This window comes from Hylobates moloch, unplaced genomic scaffold (genome assembly GCF_009828535.3).
Source record: "Hylobates moloch isolate HMO894 unplaced genomic scaffold, HMol_V3 SCAFFOLD_8, whole genome shotgun sequence".
Taxonomy (NCBI): Eukaryota; Metazoa; Chordata; class Mammalia; order Primates; family Hylobatidae; genus Hylobates; species Hylobates moloch.
The window spans coordinates 80,173,528-80,193,704 of NW_026652283.1; the positions used below are offsets into that span (position 1 = coordinate 80,173,528).

Sequence of the window (20,177 nt, forward strand, 5' to 3'; positions counted from 1 at the left end):
AGGCTTATTGTGTGTAAAGGGACAGTGTCATGTCTCAGGAGTTAAGCAAGTTCGGAAAGGAACCTCCATGAGAACCAGGGGTTGTGGGCTCTTAAATAGCACATTCTCCTTTTCTCAGAATTTCCGTTTTTACTGATCAAGTATGTAGATTCTTTGTTTTAAATCTGCTCTTCTCTGTTACTTTTACACCAGCTTTTGGAGTGGTCCCCATCTTTGCTAAAGTTACTTATTTGATACTTTAACTTTCCCTTTAGACTGTGTGCTCCCCTTGTGGAGCCCTGGAACCTAGCATGGTACCTGAACCTAAGAGACCTTTAGTAAATACTAAAGGAAAATTCAGGATAGGTTTTTTTCTGGAGGAACTGAATACTTATTATTTGTGTTTATTATAATATTTGAAAATAGCTGGGCCTGGTGGCTGACACCTGTAATCCCATCATTTTGGGAGGCCGAGAGGGCAGATCACTTTAGGGCTGGAGTTCAAGACCTGCTTGGCTAACATGGAGAAACCCCGTCTCTACTAAAAATACAAAAATTAGCTGGGCGTGGTGGTGCGCGCCTGTAACCACAGCTATTCAGGAGGCTGAGGCAGCAGAATTGCTTGAAACTGGGAGGCGGAGGTGGCAGTGAGCCGAGATTGCTCTAGCAATCTGTACTCTAGCCTGGGCGACAGAGTGAGACTCCACTTCAAAAAAAAAAAAAAAAAGACAATTGACTTTTAAGTTGTGTTTCTTGGCCGGGTGCAGTGGCTCGCACCTGTAATCCCAGCACTTTGGGAAGCCGGGGCGGGCAGATCACGAGGTCAGGAACTAGAGACCATCCTGGTGAACAATGGTGAACCCTTGTCTCTACTAAAAATACAAAAAAGTAGCCGGGTGTGGTAGCACGCACCTGTAGTCCCAGCCACTTGGGAGGCTGAGGCAGGAGAATTGCTTGAACCCGGAAGGTGGAGGTTGCAGTGAGCTGAGATCACGCCATTGCATTCCAGCCTGGACGACAGAGTGAGACTCCGTCTCAAAAAATAAATAAATAAATAGGGCCAGGCGCGGTGGCTCACGTCTGTAATCCTAGCACTTTGGGAGGCCAAGGCCGGTGGATCATCTGAGGTCAGGAGTTCGAGACCAGCCTGACCAACATGGTGAAACCCCGTCTCTACTAAAAAAATATAAAAATTAGCCAGGCATGGTGGTGCACGCCTGTAATCCCTGCTACTCAGGAGGCTAAGGTAGGAGAATTGCTTGAACCTGGGAGGTGAAGGTTGCAGTCAGCCGAGATCGTGCCATTGCACTCTAGCCTGGGTGACAGAGTGAGACTCCATCTCAGATAGATAGATAGATAGATAGATAGATAGATAGATAGATAGATAGATAGATAGATAGATAGAGTGGCTAGAGTGAGACTGTCTCGGATGGATGGATGGATGGATGATGGATGGATGGATGGATGGCTGGCTGGATGGATGGATGGATGGCTGGATGGATGGATGGACGGAATGGATGGAATGGAAGATAGTGTTTCTCACCAAGCTGTCTTCTTGAGTGTTGAGTATGTGTTTCATTTAAGCCCTTTTCTCTCTGTGGGCCTAATGGTGAAGTTGCAAGAGTGAGAGACCATGTGCTGTGATGACCAGTAGACAGGATGGCAGGGCTTCTGAATCTCATTGTGCCTGCAGGTGGCTCATTTAAGCTCTCTCAGACTGTGCCTCCTCATCGTGGAATAGCAGTGCCCAGTCTGCCTGTCTTGCAAGGGTGTGGTGAGAGTCACATGTGAATTCAAGTTAAATGCAAAGGAATAGATTTAACTTCATAAACACAGAATAAAATCTGGAAGGAAACACCATAGTTATGTATTAAATAAAATTTTTAACATTGAAATGGTGGGAAATTATATACATATTGTTTTCCATTTATGTGCCAGGAGAAGATGAGGAAGAAATGGAGCATCAGGAAGAAGGCAAAGAGCAGCTTTCAGAAACAGAAGGCAGTGGGGAAGATGAGCCAGGAAATGACCCCAGTGAGACCACCCAAAAGAAGATCAAAGGCCAGCCCTGCCCAAAAAGGCTTTTTACCTTCAGTCTTGTGAACTCCTATGGAACAGCTGACATAAATTCACTTGCAACTGATGGAAAACTACTTAAACTCAACCGTAAGCACTTTTTCTGATGTTTCAAGCTGGGCTTTAGGGACTTAGGATCTGTTTGAAAATCCTTGCACTCGACAGTCACTGCATTGGGCTTTCACAATCTCTGTGCCTCCAGGAGCAGCACTTGTATGATCCTTGGCTTGAAGCCCCCTCAGGACTGTTTCAGAGATCCTCCTACCTTTTAGGCTTTTCTCCTGAGTCCTTGATGACCTCGGAGGAAAGTAGGTCTCCCTCCACTCCCTCTGCGGGAATTTGCTGTGTGTCAATAACCTTTCCCGTGGCCACCCTTGGCAGCAACATTTCCCCATACTTGCTCACTTATAAGAATAAACGCATATTTATTTTGTTCGTTAATACTCACGAAATGTGACCCATTCAGAGGATGGTCATGGATTTTGTAGCCTCACCGACACATGGAGGTTGTAATGGGGACTGCTGTACAGACAGGAAGAGGCACTCTGAGGGATTGTGTGAAAAGCACAATTGGCCAGTGAAGACACCTCTGCCAGTTGGGGGAGGAGAACTCTGTCTTTCAGCTCCCTTCCCACCTCACCCTCCTGAGTAGCTGAGACTACAGGCGTGCACCACCACACCCAGCTAATATTTGTAGTTTGTGTAGAGACAGGGTCTCACTATGTTGCCCATGCTGGAATGCCTTGCAAATTCTAGCCATCTTCTCAAACTCCAGTCTTTGACTCTTCAGCTTAATCTTCCCCTCTCTCCCCTATGCTAAGTCCTGGAAACTGCCTGCAGGCAATAAGCTAGGGCGACGTAGGGGTCTCTTTTTTTTTTCCTTCTGTCAGGGATCTCCTTCCTGCTGTATCCAATGTCTGAAAACAATTCTTTCATCCATTTTGTCAGGTTTTTTGTGGTTTATGGTAGGATGATAAATCTGGTCCCTATTACTCCATCTTGACCTGTGCCCTTTGAGAATTCTCAATAGTTAGTTCCTTTGTAGCTTATCTGTATCACTGAGGAAGTCCTTGCGAAAGGCTTTTTGGGGCTGGGGATCAGAAGGGCTGGCCCATTGCAGAGCATTGCTCTTGGCAGTGGCTGCTGATGTGGGAGAAGGTGTTGATGGTGTGGCCTGAGTGTGGTCCTTCTCACTCCTGTCACTTGGAGAGCCTCTCCTGTTGCTTGCCATTCCATAACAAGTGACATTTTGGTCCTCCTCAGCTCGATCTACACTGGCCATGGATTGGGACAGTGAAACTCGGAGCCTTTACTATGATGAGCAAGAATCTGAGGTAGGTCCCTCGGGGTTCGTGGTCGGTGGTGTCTGCTGGTTTCTGCACCGGATGTGGACTGTGATCACTTTCACCAGTTGGACAGCAATTTACCAAGTTATATTTAAGACTGAGAAGGAAAAGCACTTCAAGATTTTGTCATTTTATGTTCAGAGGCTCTAGAAAGTGTACTACATTCCAGGTGGGAGAGCCTCTGTAGGCCTTCGTGTCTTAATGCAGTAAGATCTTTTTCTCCAGCAGAACTGAGTGCTTTGTTTCCCATAGGCCTACGAGAAGCATGTGAGCATGTTGCAGCCTCAGAAGAAGAAGAAGACCACAGTGGCCCTGAGAGACTGCATCGAGCTGTTCACCACCATGGAGACCCTTGGGGAGCATGACCCCTGGTACACAGCTCCTGCCTGTCTGGGCAGAGGCCCCATGCACCCCAGGACTCAGATCTGCTAGGGCCATCTGTGCACATCAACCCCTTTGTATTTGGATGTGTCGCTTCTTTATATAGCCAACCCTACAACATAATCCTCTGTGAGTTGAGGTTTCCTAGGAAAGCCGTCACACCATTTTGGAAGACAGGTCCCTGGCCAGAAGCAGTAGTGTTGAGTGCTGACTGAGAGGATGGCAGCTGTCAGGACTGCAGCTGTGTCTCCATGCATGAGTGCCCAGGTGGCACTGGCTGCCAGCTTGCCCTACTAAGTGGAGGTTTCTCTTTTTAGGTACTGTCCCAACTGTAAGAAGCATCAACAGGCCACAAAAAAGTTTGACCTATGGTCCTTGCCCAAGATCCTGGTGGTCCACCTCAAACGTTTCTCCTACAACAGATACTGGAGGGATAAGCTCGACACAGTCGTAGAATTCCCAATCAGGTGGGTCATGGTGACTACAGTGTTAGGAACATTTAAAAACAGGCAGAAAATCTTGGCACTGATTGGCTGAGCGGTTTGCCACCAAAATTTCTGAGTAAGGATGTGTGTTGCCGGGTCTAGGAGGTCAGAGTTTAGCTGTAGTTACCCCTCCCGTCCCTATCCTCCCATCTTTGGGGAAGAGACTCTCCAGTGGAAGTATTTGCCCAGACACAGGCTGCTGCCAATCACCCCTCCCACTGCTAGTTTCCCTCTCGAGTCACTTAGGCCACCTAACTGGCCTTCCTGTCCATCATCTGTCACAGGTAGCCTCACCTTAGCAGAGGCAGCACAATAGGCGACAAGGCAACCAAGAATAGCCTGTCAGGGAGAGTTGGGTTATTATTGGGGGCTGCATGTGGGCTGCATACCTGCCATGATCCTGTCCCTGGGGTAGGGACTGGGACTGGCTGTCTACTCATATCCTCTCAAGCCCCACAGTATAGACTGTAACTAAGAACAGGAAAGTAAGTCAACAGATAGATGTTCCCTGGCTGGGCACAGTGGCTCACATATCATCAGTTTGGGAGGGCAAGGTGGGAGGATCACTTGAGCCTAGGAGTTCAAAACCAGCCTGGGCAACATAGAGAGACTTCCTCTCTACAATAAATAAAAAATATATTTAAAAAAGATAGGCTGGGCACGGTGGCTCATGCCTGTAATCCCAGCACTTTGGGAGGCCAAGGTGGGTGGATCACAAGGTCTGGAGATCGAGACCATCCTGGCCAACATGGTGAAACCCCATCTCTACTAAAAATACAAAAGTTAGCTGGACGTGGTGGCGCACACCTGTAGTCCCAGCTACTCAGGAGGCTGAGGCAGGAAAATCGCCTGAACCTAGGAGGCAAAGGTTGCAGTGAGCCAAGATCGCACCAATGCACTCCAGCCTGTGACAGAGCGAGACTCCATCTCAAAAAAAAAAAAAAAAAAGAGGCTGGCACAGTGGCTTACACCTGTAATCCCAGCACTGTGGGAGGCCAAGGCGGGCAGATCACTTGAGATCAGGAGCTGGACACTAGCCTGGCCAACATGGTGAAATCCTGTCTCCAGTAAAACTACAAAAATTAGCTGGGTGTGGTGGTGCACACCTGTAATCCCAGCTACTAGGGAGGCTGAGGCAGGAGAATTGCTTGAACCCACTTGGCGGAGGTTGCAGTGAGCCAAGATTGTGCCACTGCACTCCAGCCTGAGCAACAGAGCAAGCCCCTGTCTCCAAAAAAAGAAAAAAGAAAAAAGGGAGTTGCCCACAAAATGTAGATTTTAAAATGCTTTCTGGGGGAAAGAATAGATACATGAAGTATAGCATGTCAGCAGGAGACTCCAGGTGATGGATAATAAGTATTTGTTGTAAAAATTCTTTATCTTGGCTGGGCGCGGTGGCTCACACCTGTAATCCCAGCACTTTGGGAGGCTGAGGTGGGCAAGTCACGAGGTCAGGAGTTTGAGACCAGCCTGACCAACATGGTGAAACCCCATCTCTACTAAAAGTACAAAAAACAATTAGCCAGGCATGGTGGCGCATGCCTGTAATCCCTGCTGCTCGGGAGGCTGAGGCAGGAGAATCACTTGAACCCAAGAGGCAGAGGTTGCAGTGAGTCAAGATCGCGCCACTGCACTCCAGCCTGGACGACACAGCGAGACTGTCTCAAAAAAAAAAAATTCTTTATCTTTTCTGTGTGTTTGAACATTTTTAAATAAAATATTGGAGGAAGAAAGCTTTCTGGGGCCTGTTTTGGTTGAGTTTAAATTATTATGGCACCAACTGTAATTCTGTTAAGAACAGCCATTTCTGCATACTTGCTGAAGCCCTCTGTGTGTATCTGTAGACCCTCATCACCATTTTGTCTGGTGCTGGAGTTACCCAGAAAGGTTCTCCCATTTTCTTTTGTTGTTGTTGTTCGTTTTTTTTTTTTTTTTTTTTTTGAGACGGAGTTTCACTCTTGTCGCCCAGGCTGGAGTGCAATGGCACGATCTTGGCTCACTGCAACCTCCACCTCCTGGGATCAATCTGATTGTCCTACCTCAGCCTCTCAAGTAGCTAGGATTACAGGTGTGTGCCACCATGCCCGGCTAATTTGTGTGTGTGTGTTTGTGTGTATATGTATGTGTATATGTGTGTGTGTGTATATATATGTGTATATATGTGTATATATATATGTGTATATATATGTGTGTATATATGTGTGTATATATATACATGTGTATATATATATGTGTGTATATATATACTTTTTTTTTTTTTTTTGAGACAGAGTCTTGCTCTGTCACCCAGGCTGGACTGCAGTAGTGCGATCTTGGCTCACTGCAAGCTCCGCCTCCCAGGTTCACGCCATTCTCCTGCCTCAGCCTCCCGAGTAGCTGGGACTACAACCATACCCAGCTAATTTTTTTTATTTTTTAGTAGAGACAGCGTTTCACCGTGTTAGCCAGGATGGTCTCAATCTCCTGACCTCGCGATCCGCCTGCCTTGGCCTCCGAAAGTGCTGGGATTACAGGCGTGAGCCACCGTGCGTGGCCTAATTTTTGTATTTTTAGTAGAGACAGGGTTTCACCATGTTGGTCAGGCTCGTCTCGAACTCCTGACCTCAGGTGATCCACCCGCCTTGGTCCCCCAAAGTGCTGGGATTGCAGGCATGAGCCACTGCACCTGGCCCCATTTTCTAGCCTGAATATGTCAGTGGTCAGAACATGGATCCTAGGGTCCCTTCCATCTTGGTCTTTCTCGAATAGTTTGAGTGCCTCCCTGTGTTCTGCCCTGTTGCATAACAGAGGTTGCTGGGTTACTCTAACTACTTTGTTTGGGTTTAACATATTCAAGAACTATTTTTGTGTTTTGTGCTCAGAGGGCTGAACATGTCCGAATTTGTCTGTAACCTGTCAGCAAGGCCTTATGTGTACGACCTCATTGCCGTGTCCAATCATTATGGAGCCATGGGGGTTGGCCACTGTAAGTACTGACATCTGCTTCCTTCTGAGATGTTGAAATATGCTCGGCCATCATCTCTCACCAGTGGACCAGGCATTGCCCTAAATGCTTTGCTTATGCAGTTTCACGGGCTTCATGCTGCAGGCTTTCTTCATACTGATTCCACTCTCTGTTTTTTTTTAATTCTTTTTTTTTTTTTTTTTTTTTTTGAGATGGAGTCTCGTTATGTCGCCCAGGCTAGAGCACAGTGGCGCAATCTCCGCTCACTGCAAGCTCCGCCTCCAAGGTTCACTCCATTCTCCTGCCTCAGCCTCCAGAGTAGCTGGGACTACAGGCGCCCGCTACCACGCCTGGCTAATTTTTTGTATTTTTAGTAGAGACGGGGTTTCATCATGTTAGCCAGGATGTTCTCGATCTCCTGACTTCGTGATCCGCCTGCCTTGGCCTCCCAAAGTGCTGGGATTACAGGCATGAGCCACTGCGCCTGGCTGGTTTGCTCTTTTTTTGAGACAGATTCTCACTCTGTCACTCAGGCTGGAAAGCAGTGGCGCAGTCTCGGCCCACTTGTAACCTCCACCTCCCAGGTTCAAGCGATTCTCGTGCCTCAGCCTCCCGAGTAGCTGGGATTACAGGTGTGTGCCACCACACCTGGCTAATTTTTGTATTTTTAGTAGAGACAGGGTTTTGCCATGTTGCCCAGGCTGGTCTTGAATTCCTGGGCTCAAGCAAACCACCCTGCCTTGGCCTCCCAAAGTGTTGGGATTACAGATGTGAGTCACTGTGCCCAGCCTGTGTTCATTTTTATTTGCTAATTTTTGCACACAAACATACCATTTGGGCAAGTTTCTCATCCTCAGTTTTCTTGTCCATGAGGTTAGGCTGGTTGTGTGAGGGTCCACATTGGGCCTACAGTTGGAACTTCAAAATTGAAAGCCACCATTGCTGCTATTGTGTCAAGCACAGACTGTGTGAGCTGGCCTTGGGCACCTTCTCTGTTGCCCTTTCCCATGATCCTCACCACCACTTTGTGTAGTCAATGCTATAGTGAGGAAACTGAGGCTGAAGTGTTAAACACCTTACCTAAAGCCACACAGTAAGTTGACACTGGAAATCAGATCTCCATTGGATTCTGTAGTTTCTGAGAATCTGGGTGGAGCAGGAACTGGGCTGGGATTGCTGTAATAAACACATCCTGCTTGGGAATAGTGTAAAGTCAAGACAAGAAGCATTGCCTGTGGGAAATGCTTGAATCATTGTGGGAAACTGTTACCCAACCACAGACTCTGGACTCCTAGTTTTAGAGAAAGATAATTTTTTTTTTTTTATATGGAGACTAAGGTATGTTGTTCACATCCCAGCTCTGCAAACCCAAACACCCAATGTTCCCCTAACTGGGATTATTCTGCAGGCTCCAGAGGCACTATGTATTCTGTTGATGTTAGTAGCCACCTGCCTAGACGCAATGGGGGAGATTGACTTGGCATGTCCTTGTGAGAGCTATTGTTTTGCTTAAATCTTAGAAGTTTCAGCTCCTTTTATGGGTTCCCTGGTTTTGGATTATTGCACATAGCCATCCTGAAGATTGGCACTGAATAGCTCTATTTTTTGGATTAGTTTCCCAAAATTATAGTTTAAAATCTTGGTCCCTGACAGCTCCATTTTTAGCCTTTTGATCCTTTTTGAGAAGGAACAGATTAGAAAAGAAGTTGAGTTGTTTTTTGGTTGTTAAGACACACACTGTAAACTATTTTTAATTTCAGGGGTTTTGTTTTGGGGATTTTTGTGTTTATTTAGTGCAAGCCTAATAAACTAGCCAGATTAATTCTCTGGAGACCGCTAGAGTATTTTCTTTGTTGACTTGGCAGACACTGCATATGCGAAGAACAAACTGAATGGGAAATGGTATTACTTTGATGATAGCAACGTGTCCCTGGCCTCTGAGGATCAGATAGTGGTGAGTAGGCCATGATATGTGGTTCTTCCTCATGTCTTTATGGATTAAAGCTGGGAAGAGCCTCTATCAGGCTAGTTGGTTATTTCATCATCCTGATGTGACAGTGGGAGCTAGGTGTGACAGAGCTGGCTGGCATTCCTTCAGGGACCTTCATAAATGAGAAGCTCAGCTCTCCTCAGAGTTCTCTGCACAAGGCTCCTTCCATTCCCTGCTCCCTGGCAGGGGCAGCCATCCTCAGGTGGAAGGGTCTCCTGTGTGTGGATATGGAAGATCCTTGAGGGTTTTGGACAGCTAGAGAAAAGCTGGGGAAAATGGGTGATTTTTCCAACCACTGAATGGTCTTTCCCCCTCTTGTATTTCAGACTAAAGCAGCTTATGTGCTATTTTACCAACGTCGAGATGATGAATTTTATAAGACACCTTCACTTAGCAGTTCTGGTTCCTCTGATGGAGGGACACGACCAAGCAGCTCTCAGCAGGGCTTGGGGGATGATGAGGCTTGCAGCATGGACACCAACTGATGCTGACTCCACGATCCTGCCACCCTGTAGCGCCAGTGTAATCCCCCAGGAGAACATCTTTGACACTCTGCAGACTGCTAGTGTTCTGTCTAAAAACCAGACAAGGAAATACCCTTCTTTTATGAGCAGAAGGAAAAAAAAAAAAAAAAAAAAAAAAGACCGTTTACCTAGAAGAAGCTATGTCAAGAGGCTGAATTATTTTTATTTTTAAACAGGTGGTGAGAAATTTCTGTGAAACCTGTGAAGCTGAAAAGGGGGTGGGATGGGGGTACACAATGGAGTATGTCTGATGGATCCCAAAGAATGGAGAGGAACACAGGCGCTGAGTATGGAGCAGCCTGGAGACCCACCCCACCTGCAGGGCTGCCCTGAGCGCCTGGATTTCTGGTTCTGATGCTGATACTGGTCACCCCAAGTAGTCTGCTCACAGTAACCCAAGCCTCAAAGTAAACCCCTTTCCCTCGCTACGTGCACTGATATGGGTTTATAATTTTCTGAAAGTTACCCACTGAAGCCCATTTCTCCGTTGAGCCATCTTGTAATTTCCAACTTTCTCCCCGCTAAGGAAATGAAGATATCTAGTGTTGGGGATCCTGGCCCCGCAACCTCGTGTGGAACCCAGCAGTTCTGTTATATCCCCTGCTACCCTAGATGAATTAAGACAGTTAAATACTGTGTAGCACTTTTATTACATAACCCACTTTTTATTAGATAACGCTTAAAGGAAGTCAGTACATAAAACTGCCCGGTGCTGTGTCCCGTCCAGTTGTTTCCATGTTGGCTTGAGAACAGAAATCTTTATGGGAGTTAGCCGGGAAAGGGCTCCAGTTCATGCCAATTTAGGGTAGTAATACATTTTGGTGTTACCCAGATGCTTTCTAGAACGGGTTCTTCCCTCATCCCTGCCAAGACTCTTCCCAAGGCCCCCAGTCGAAAGCCCCGTCCCCACTCCCACCGCGGGGCCAGCTGCTGCGTGTGGGCAAGGCCTTAAGGAACCGGACTTACGGATCCGGGCTTTTTTGTTTGACCTTTAACCTAATCCGTGGGGGTTTGGGGCCTGCGCGGGGCACGCGCATGCGATGACCGTTGGCTGGGTCGGCGTCACTGCGCTGCGGGTGAGGACAAGGACGTGGCTGCCGACCCGCCGAAGCGCGGGGTGCCGGTATGGCCGGCGGCCTGGGAGCCTCTGTGGGGCGGGAGGCAGTGGCGGGGCGGGCCAGGAAGCTGTGGGAAGTGGGGCGGGGCGTCTTTGGGGCTTCTGGCAGATGGCGGGTTCCTCCGCGAGAGCCGAGAACCGCCTACTCCAGGAGGAAAGCCCGAGGGTTGTGGGTCCTGCTATAGCCAGGGCCAACCTCCAGAAAATCGTGGCCGTTCAGGGGTAGTTTGCAGCCTCATTTGTAACATTATTGTGTTATCCTGTGCATTTCCAATGCATTACATAAAGACATGGTCGCTTTTAGGAGAAATGTCTGAAAAACTAAGAAGATGCAGAAAGGAACTGACTGCAGCCATTGACCGGGCCTTTGAAGGAGTTAGTTATTCCCAGGAGTGCACAGGCCAGCAGAGGCTGGAACTGAGCGCCGCGCCGCTCTCCTCCGCGCTGCCCGTGCCCAGGCTCCTCTGCAGAAGACATCCTCTGGCAGCCTGCTCTTCTGCTGCTCCTTTTGCTGCTGTCCCATGTGCTCCTAAGAATGAGAACCCTGCCTTTGCAACAAACCATGCCCTGGTAAATGCAAAACCACATGCTCTGTGCCCCGAGAGAAAACCTCTGACCAGCAAGGAAAATGTATTGATGCATTCCTCCATTTTGGCACCCGAAAGAGAGTCTTGGAGAACTGCAGGAGAGGGGGAAAACTGGAGAAAAGAAAATTTAAGGTGATTCTAATTTTGATAGCTTAATAGCTACAATTAAGGGGATTCTTTTTTTTTTTTGAGACAGAGTCTCGCTCTGTCACCCAGGCTGGAGTGCAGTGGCGTGATCTCGGCTCACTGCAAGCTCCGCCTCCCGGGTTCACGCCATTCTCCTGCCTCAGCCTCTCCGAGTAGCTGGGACTATAGGCGCCTGCCACCGCGCCCGGTTAATTTTTTGTATTTTTAGTAGAGACGGGGTTTCACCATGGTCTCGATCTCCTGACCTCGTGATCCGCCCGCCTCGGCCTCCCAAAGTGCTGGGATTACAAGCGTGAGCCACCGCGCCCGGCCAATTAAGGGGATTCTTGTTTCTGAAAAAATTGTTGAAGATCCTAGATTCAGTTCATGACAGTGCTCTTGCCTCCTCTTGGCAGCTCTGTGACTGCATTTGGGGAGTTCACAGACATTCTTCAGAATCTGGCCTAGGAAACAGTTATATTTTGTGTATATGTTCCAGTTGAGGGGCTAGTTGTCAATCGTTGATGTCAAACCAGTCACGGAAACCACTTTGCAGTACCCAAAGGCGTAGTGGACGTAAAATAACCTGGTTTTAAAAATAACCTTATTTTTTAAGTTGCAGAAACAAAAGTCTTAATTCCATCTTAACTCCTGTGTTTGAATATGGACACTGGGGCCTTTGATACCCTCCTTTGCCCACATTAGGGAGAGGCTGAATTGAAGGCTGGGCCCTACTTCCTGGCTTCATCTTTGCCTCTGCTCCCCACTCTTACCCCAGAGCTTTTTGGGCCATCATCAGGTCTCCTCTAGACTTTTTCTTCTCCCAAGTAACTTGAAATTGCCTGGTCCCAGGCACCTTGACTTGGAGAAGGGATGAACATATGAGATGAAACTTCCGGCCGGGCGCGGTGGCTCACGCCTGTACTCCCAGCACTTTGGGAGGCCGAGGCGGGCGGATCACGAGGTCAGGAGATCGAGACCATCCTGGCTAACATGGTGAAACCCTGTCTCTACTAAAAATACAAAAAATTAGCCGGGCGTGGTGGCGGGCGCCTGTAGTCCCAGCTACTCGGGAGGCTGAGGAAGGAGAATGGCGTGAACCCAGGAGGTGGAGCTTGCAGTGAGCCAAGATCGCGCCACTGCAGTCCAGCCTAGGCGACAGGGCAAGACTCCGTCTCAAAAAAAAAAAAGAAACTTCAAAGTTCTGCCATCTTGGCTGCTTCATAGGAAGGGAATAAAGAGGCCATTTAATTGGTTCAACTCCACAAAAAATTTTTTTCCTTTCAACTCCACAAATATTTATATTGGTACTCATAAGCAGTGCAGGCCTTGCCGGGTGTGGTGGCACGCCTGTAATCTCAGCACGTTGGGAGGCTGAGGTGGGTGGATCGCTTGAGGTTTGGTGAAACCCCGTCTCTACTAAAAATACAAACATTAGCCAAGCGTGGTGGCATGTGCCTATAATCCCAGCTACTTGGGAGGCCAAGGCAGGAGAATTGCTTGAATCCTGGAGGCAGAGGTTGCAGTGAGCTGAGATCTTGCCATGGTACTCCAGCCTGGGCAACAGAGCAAGACTCCATATTAAAAAAAAAAGAATGCTGGGCACAGTGGCTCACGCCTGAATCCCAGCACTTTGGGAGGCTGAGGCGGATGGATCACCTGAGGTCAGGGGTTTGAGACCAGCCTGGCCAACACGGTGAAACCCCGTCTCTACTAAAAATAGAAAAATTAGCTGGGTGTGGTGGCGGCCGCCTGTAATTCCAGCTACTCCAGAGGCTGAGGCAGGAGAATCGCTTGAACCCAGGAGGCGGAGGTTGCGGTGAGCCGAAATTACGCCATTGCACACCAACCTGGGCGACAAGAGCAAGACTCCGTCTTTAAAACAAACAGGCCAGGCGCGGTGGTTCACTCCTGTAATCCCAACACTTTGGGAGACTGAGGCGGGCAGATCACCTGAGGTCAGGAGTTCCAGACCAGCCTGGCCAACATGGTGAAACCCCCGTCTCTACTAAAAATACAAAAATTAGCCGGGCGTGGTGGCAGGCGCCTGTAATCCCAGCTACTCGGGAGGCTGAGGCAGGAGAATCACTTGAACCCGGGAGGCAGAGGTTGCAGTGAACCGTGATTGCGCCATTGCACTCCAGCCTGGGGGACAAAGCGAGACTTCGTCTCAAAAAAAATAAATAAATAAACAAATGCAGGCTGAGTGAGGTGGCTCATGCCTGTATTCCCAGCACTTTGAGAGGCTGAGGCGAGTGGATCGCCTGAGCCTAGGAGTTCGAGACCAGCCTGGGCAACATGGCTAAACCCTGTCTCTAAAAAAGAAAAAAATTTAGTACAGTCTGTGATGCTTGTGAGTCATTATGGTAAAGCTGTTAGTCAATTTATCCACTGATGTAGCAGTTTCCAGTTGTCCTTTAATCAAAGCATAAATGACAAGGTCACCAGTAAGTTTTTGTCTTTGAGATTATCTAAAACTGAGTTTCCCTTCAATATTTTCTTGAAAGAGAATCTAATTCCCCACCTTTTCTTCCCCCCCACCTGGGGGCTGCAGGAAAGATATGGAGAGAGATATGAAGGCTGACTCAAACATGCCACTCAACAATTCTAGCCAAGAGGTCACAAAAGATCTGCTTGATATGACTGGTGAGTACAGTGGCCAAGTCCATCCTGTCCTTGGGAAGATAGATCCTTCACATGGGTCTGAGTCAGCAAATATCTCAGATTTACGAAACGCTCTTGGCCAGGCACGGTGGCTCATGCCTGTAATCCCAGCACTTTGGAAGGCCGAGGAGATCGAATCACGAGGTCAGGAGTTCAAGACCAGTCTAACCAATATGGTGAAACCCCGTCTCTACTAAAAATACAAAAATTAGCCAGGCGTGGTGGTGCGCACCTGTAATCCCAGCTACTCGGGAGGCCGAGGCAGGAGAATCGCTTGAACCCAGGAGGCAGAGGTTGCAGTGAGCCGAGATTGTGCCACTGCACTCCAGCCTGGGGGACAGAGTGAGACTCCCATCTCAAAAAAAAAAACAAAAAAGAAAAACACTCTCTTCTAGCTTGGGTACCATACATAGCGAGATCTGTCGCTCAAAAATTTTTTTTTTTTTTTTTTTTTGAGACGGAGTCTTGCTCTGTCGCCCAGGCTGGAGTGCAGTGGCGCAATCTCGGCTCACTACAAGCTCCGCCTCCCGGGTTCCCGCCATTCTCCTGCCTCAGCCTCTCCGAGTAGCTGGGACTACAGGCGCCTGCCACCACGCCCAGCTAATTTTTGTTTGTATTTTTAGTAGAGACGGGGTTCCACCGTGGTCTCGATCTGCTGACCTCGTGATCCGCCCGCCTCGGCCTCCCAAAGTGCTGGGATTACAAGCGTGAGCCACCGCGCCCGGCTTTCAAAATTTTTTTTAATTAGCTGGGCACAGTGGTGGGTGCCCATAATCCCAGCTACTAGGGAGGCTGAGGTGGAAGGATCACTTAAGCCCAGGAGTTCAAGCTATGATCATACCACTGTACTGCAGTCTGGGCAACTGTGCGAGACTCCATCTCAAAAAAAAAAAAAAACCACCACCACCACTTTTTGGGGGGAGAGACAGAGTCTCATTATATTACCCAGGCTGGAGTGCAGTGGCACGATCACAGTTCACTGCAGCCTCAACCTCCTTAGGCTCAGGTGATCCTCCCAGCTCGGCCTCCCAAGTAGCCATAGTACTACACTAGTACTACAGGTGCACGCCACCATGATTGGCTAATATTTGTATTAGGGTTTTGCTATGTTGTCCAGGCTGGTCTCAAACTCCTAGTCCCAAGTAATCCACTTACTGTGGCCTCCCAGTACTGGGATTACAGGCAAGAGCCACCACTCCCGGCCAAAGCACTCTTATCTTTATTTGGTAGATTTGTTTTGCTCAGACTCTGCATTGAGTAGAGAACTGAATGTTAACAAACCCTGTCCCTTCCCTCATACAACTGATTATCTTGTGAGGTGATACATCAATCAGGTCATGTCATAAATGTTTAGATACATTGAGTCCCTGAAGGCAAGGGATGGTGGCCACTAGGACATGGTGATTGAGCTTAAATTTTTAGGAAACAGGACATAGGCAAAAAGGAGAGAGTAGTTTAGCTGGGGTCGGTAATTAAAGATTAGGAGAAAAGGGCTGGGCACAGTGGCTCACACCTTTAGTCCTAGCACTTTGGGAGGCTGAGGCGGGCAGATCACTTGAGGTCAAGAGTTCGAGACCAGCCTGGGCAACATGGCAAAACCCCTGCTCTACTAAAAACACAAAAAATTAGCCAGGCATGGTGGTGCACGCCTGTAATCCCAGCCACTTGGATGGCTGAGGCGTGAGAATTGTTTCAACCCAGGAGCAGAGGGCAGAGGTTGTAGTGAGCCGAGATCGCACCACTGCCCTCCAGCCTGGGTGACAGAACAAGACTCTGTCTCAAAAAAAAAAAAAAAAAAAAGATTAGGAGAAAAATTAGAAGTCAAAAGCTTTCCTATAATTCTACCACCCAGAGATAACCACTGTTAATATAGTATAGCATACATCCTGTCAGACTTTTTTTTTCTACATACAAATCTGAATGTCCTGTATGTGAACTACATGTGCTCTATTTTTTATTTTGTCTTTTTATTATTATTAGTAGTATTTTTTATAAATAGAGACAAGGTCTTGCTTTGTTACCCAGGCTGGTCTTGAACTCCTGGTCTCAAGTGATCCTCCTGCCTCAGCCTTCCAAAGTGCTGGGTTTACAGGCACACCATGCCAATGTGCCCTGTTTTCAAAAAACTCATACTACAGCTCCTAGTAAAGGGATGTATAACCTTGGGTGCTGCCTGAAGCTGTTGTTTCTGAAGGATCTCCAGGTTATGAGGGAGGAAAGGGAGGCCTGGTGAGGGTAGGGTACTCACCCTGGGCCACAAAGTAAAACCCCTGCCAGCCTGTGACTTCAGTGGCCTGAGTCTCCTCCAGTAACCCCAGGAGGTAAACTGAAGTCATTACTACCTCTATCCACCATCTTCCTTGGCTTTCACCAACATCAGGGAGCTTTTTTTTTTTTTTTTTTTCTGAGACAGGGTCTCACTCTGTTGCCCAGGCTGGTCTCAAATTCCTGGGCGCAAGTTATTCTTCTACCTCAGCCTCTCAAGTTGCTGGGATTGCAGGTACACACCACCGCTCCTGGCTGGGCAGCAGTTTGATTACCCTAAAGACCTTGTTTCCTTGTTTTTTTTTCACATTGTGTCTTGTCATCCCTGAGAGCCAGGACAACCATGTACATTTCCATACCCTCTCACTTATACCTTTCTTGGGGACTGGCATATAGTTGGAACTCAGTAAATGCTTGGGCCTGAAAGGAAGGTACCAAACCCACCTTAATTTGGCAGTCTGGCAGCCTGCCTGTCCTGGGGCAGGAATGCCTGCTTTTACACAATCCCTGATGAATGACAACCCATTCATGGTTTTTAACTTGCTCCTGAAATGTCTTCAGAAACCTTCCACTGGAATTGTAAAGCTGAATGTTCTTATTTTTAAGACCATACAAGCATCCGAACTATTGAAGAATTGGCTGGAAAAATAGAATTTGAAAACGAATTGAACCACGTGTGTGGTCATTGCCAAGATTCACCCTTCAAAGAGGAAGCCTGGGCCCTGCTCATGGACGAGAGCCCTCAGAAAGCCACACATGCTAACCCTGGCAGCCTCAAACAGGCTTTTGATGATCATAATATTGTTGAGACTGTCCTGGACTTGGAAGAGGACTACAATGTGATGACCTCTTTTAAATACCAAATTGAGTAAGGACAGTTAATCTAAGCTTTGATTCCTTATAGTAGGAGGCTGCCCTTGAGCCTAAGCAGAAGCAACTACAATGGCCGTCAGGGGCCACATTTCTCAAAAGGTTGGCAGAACCTGAATTACCAGACCCTTTTTAAATCCCAGTTGTGTCCCTTTTTAAGCTGTGAGACCAGTTTTTTGAATTCCATTGCTTTGAAATGTTTCCTATTACTGATTTTTTTTTTCACTTTCCTTGACATCTTGAATGTGTTTTTTTGATTGATGTTCAATATACCCAGTACCCATGGTAGGTGTGGGTTGTGGGCCTCTGCTGTGTCTCTTAGTGTTCTTTTCCATGGGCCCCTAAAAAAGTACAGGAGTGGCCAGGCACAGTGGCTCACATCTGTAATCCCAGCACTTTGGGAGGCCAAGGCGAGTGGATCACTTGAGGTCAGGAGTTTGAGACCAGCCTGGCCAACATGGCCTAACCCCATCTCCACTAAAAATACAAATATTAGCCAGGAGTGGTGGTGTGCACCTGTAGTCCCAGCTACTTGGGAGGCTGAGGTTGGAGAATTGCTTGAACCTGGAGGCGGAGGTTGCAATGAGCCGAGATGGCACCGCTCCCCTCAATCCTGAGTGACAGAGCAAGACTCTGTCTCAAAAAAATAATAATTTAGCTGGGCATGGTGGTTCGTGCCTGTAGTTCCAGCTACTTGGGTGGGGACTGAGGCGAAAGGATCACTTGAGGCCAGGAGGCGGAGGTTGCAGTGAGCTGAGATCACGCCACTGCACTCCAGCATGGGTGACAGAGTGAGACCCTGTCTCAAAAAAAAGAAAAAAAAAAAAAGGGAAGAAAGGAAACTGAATCTCAGGGAAGTGCCCACCTCCTGAGCTAATAAGAGGAAGGAATATGGGGGTGAGGCAGAGCTGGCAAAAGGCTGTTTTTTGTTTTGTTTTTAAAGACCAAGTGAAGTATAGTATAAGAAGAAGTGGGGAAAGAGTGGAACAAGGAGTTAGATCTGTAACTATGAGTAGTCAATTGAGATAACTCAATACTTTGGACCTGATTGTTTTTAAAGACTGAGTGTAGTATAAGAAGTGGGGAAAGAGTAGAACAAGGAGTTAGATCTGAAACTGTGAGTAGTCGATTGAGATAACTCACTACCTTTGGACCAGCCAGGGCTGTTTATATGTGCTAAAGCCCCAACAAACCAAAGAGTTGGGGAGAAAGGCCTAACTAACAGCTGAGTGATTGCCCAACAGACTGTCTTTTAGGCCAGTGACTCTGGCATAGGGCAGGCTGCATAGACAGCAACATCCCTTACCACAGGCCTAGTGATTCCTCTGGGCTCGAAGGTGGAGGCTACACACCCACTCCTTAGCAGAGGTTGGCCTGGCACCTGCTGGTGCCCCAAGAACTATGGCATGGTTAGATGCTGGCCACTTGATTGCATGTGCCTCCCCAGTGGGCGTGCCCTGGTTCCCAACCAGTTGTGGCCACTGCCACTGCCCTGCCTGGGGCAGGAGTAGAGGTTAAGGCTAACTACAGGCTCCTTCCAGGCCGCCTACCACTCAGACCCTGCAGGAGGTAGCACAAAGTATTCACAGCCTGTGGAGTCAGAGGCCAATTTCTTCTCCCTGAACAAGAAGAATGGAAGCAAATGAAAAGTGCTCACAGTATGCTCAACTGCCCCTGCTCAGGTGAAGAATAGCCTGTCTGGATGGAGAGATGTCAGGCTACTTGATACTCAGAAAAACAGGTCTCAAAACAGTGCCTTCCAAATAATACATATGGATGTGGACACTCTTCTATAGATGAGGGGGAGCTTAACTCCTGTCCTTACCCCCATATTCCCACCTCATTACCACCCTTTGAAGGTGAACTAGACTTAATGATTCTTCCCACGACTAAAGTAGGAAAAGGGAAAAGTCACAAACTTATAGTGGGGAAGCCTGGCAGACACCTAACCAAGTGATGTCATGTATATGTCATGAGAGGGGTGCATCACTTCCCTGGTATTCCTACCAAAAACCCAAATTCCCAGTGTATGATCATGAGACAAATGTTAGACAAATCCAGACGTGGGGTACATTCTACAGGATACCTGGCCAGAACTCAAGACTGTTGAGATGGCCGGATGCAGTGGCTCATGCCTGTAATCCCCAACACTTTGGGAGGCTGAGGCGGGCAGATCACTTGAGATCAGGAGTTCGAGACCAGCCTGGCCAACATGGTGAAACCCCATCTCTACTAAAAATACAAAAATTAGCCAGGCATCATGGCATGTGCCTTTAGTTGTAGCTACACAGGAGGCTGAGGTAGGAGAATTGCTTGAACCCAGGAGGTGGAGGTTGCAGTGAGCCAAGATCGCATCACTGCACTCCAGCCTGGGCAACAAGCGAGACTCAACCTCAAAAAAAAAAAAAAAGAAAAAAGGCTGTTGAGGTCATGAAAAATAAGGAAAGACTCAAAAACTATCGACAGACCAAGAAGACACAATGGCTAAATGCAACATGGAATCCTGGAGTGCATCCTGGAACAGAAAGAGAACATTATTGGAAAAACTGATAAAACTTGAATAAAAACTAGTGTTTAATGTATTGATGTCAGTTTCTTAGTTTTGACAAATGTATCAGAGTTATGTAAGATGTTAACATTGGAGAGGCTGAGTGAAGGATATATATGAAGTATCTTTTCTGTAAATCTAAAGTTATCCCCAAACTTAAAATGCATGTAATTGCACTTTGGATCAAGTGCAACTGATCTCAAGTTTGTGAAAATGTGTATGAGCTCATGTGCAAAAAAACTTTTAGGGGTGATGGGTAAGAGGGTATAGTCTTT

At 47.6% G+C, this 20,177-nt stretch overlaps 2 protein-coding genes across 8 annotated transcripts in view; both read left to right on the top strand.

The window, feature by feature from the left end:
• The window catches only part of USP4 (ubiquitin specific peptidase 4), a 64,946-nt gene extending 54,795 nt beyond the window's left edge, over nucleotides 1-10,151 (top strand). For 5 of the 6 annotated variants that reach the window (XM_058442242.1, XM_032161513.3, XM_058442244.1 and 2 more), the window contains 7 exons: nucleotides 1,918-2,145; nucleotides 3,319-3,389; nucleotides 3,654-3,772; nucleotides 4,100-4,249; nucleotides 7,129-7,232; nucleotides 9,077-9,165; nucleotides 9,528-10,151. In XM_058442242.1, coding sequence (XP_058298225.1) covers nucleotides 1,918-2,145; nucleotides 3,319-3,389; nucleotides 3,654-3,772; nucleotides 4,100-4,249; nucleotides 7,129-7,232; nucleotides 9,077-9,165; nucleotides 9,528-9,686 — 920 coding nt within the window. In that variant the 3' untranslated portion in view covers nucleotides 9,687-10,151. The remainder of the gene's footprint in view (nucleotides 1-1,917; nucleotides 2,146-3,318; nucleotides 3,390-3,653; nucleotides 3,773-4,099; nucleotides 4,250-7,128; nucleotides 7,233-9,076; nucleotides 9,166-9,527) is intronic. The other variant, XM_058442246.1, reaches the window with a different exon arrangement.
• A 491-nt stretch (nucleotides 10,152-10,642) lies between these two features.
• Nucleotides 10,643-19,936, top strand: CUNH3orf62 (chromosome unknown C3orf62 homolog). 2 transcript variants are annotated; one of them, XM_032161557.2, is made up of 4 exons: nucleotides 10,643-10,801; nucleotides 11,131-11,561; nucleotides 14,110-14,201; nucleotides 17,091-19,936. In XM_032161557.2, the coding sequence occupies exons 1-4, from the start codon at nucleotides 10,766-10,768 to the stop codon at nucleotides 17,354-17,356; spliced, it is 825 nt and encodes a 274-aa protein (XP_032017448.1). In that variant the 5' UTR covers nucleotides 10,643-10,765; the 3' UTR covers nucleotides 17,357-19,936. The 2 variants fall into 2 exon arrangements, with proteins under 2 accessions (XP_032017448.1, XP_032017450.1); XM_032161559.2 differs by having other exon boundaries at nucleotides 10,643-11,561.
• The last annotated feature ends 241 nt before the right edge of the window (nucleotides 19,937-20,177 follow it).

Bases quoted from the DNA above. Each gene is read 5' to 3' on its own strand.
- CUNH3orf62 (XM_032161557.2), top strand. From the start codon at position 10,766: ATGACCGTTGGCTGGGTCGGCGTCACTGCGCTGCGG. The intron at 10,802-11,130 runs GTGAGGACAAGG...CATTACATAAAG, and splicing joins TCGGCGTCACTGCGCTGCGG to ACATGGTCGCTTTTAGGAGA. The intron at 11,562-14,109 runs GTGATTCTAATT...TGGGGGCTGCAG, and splicing joins TGGAGAAAAGAAAATTTAAG to GAAAGATATGGAGAGAGATA.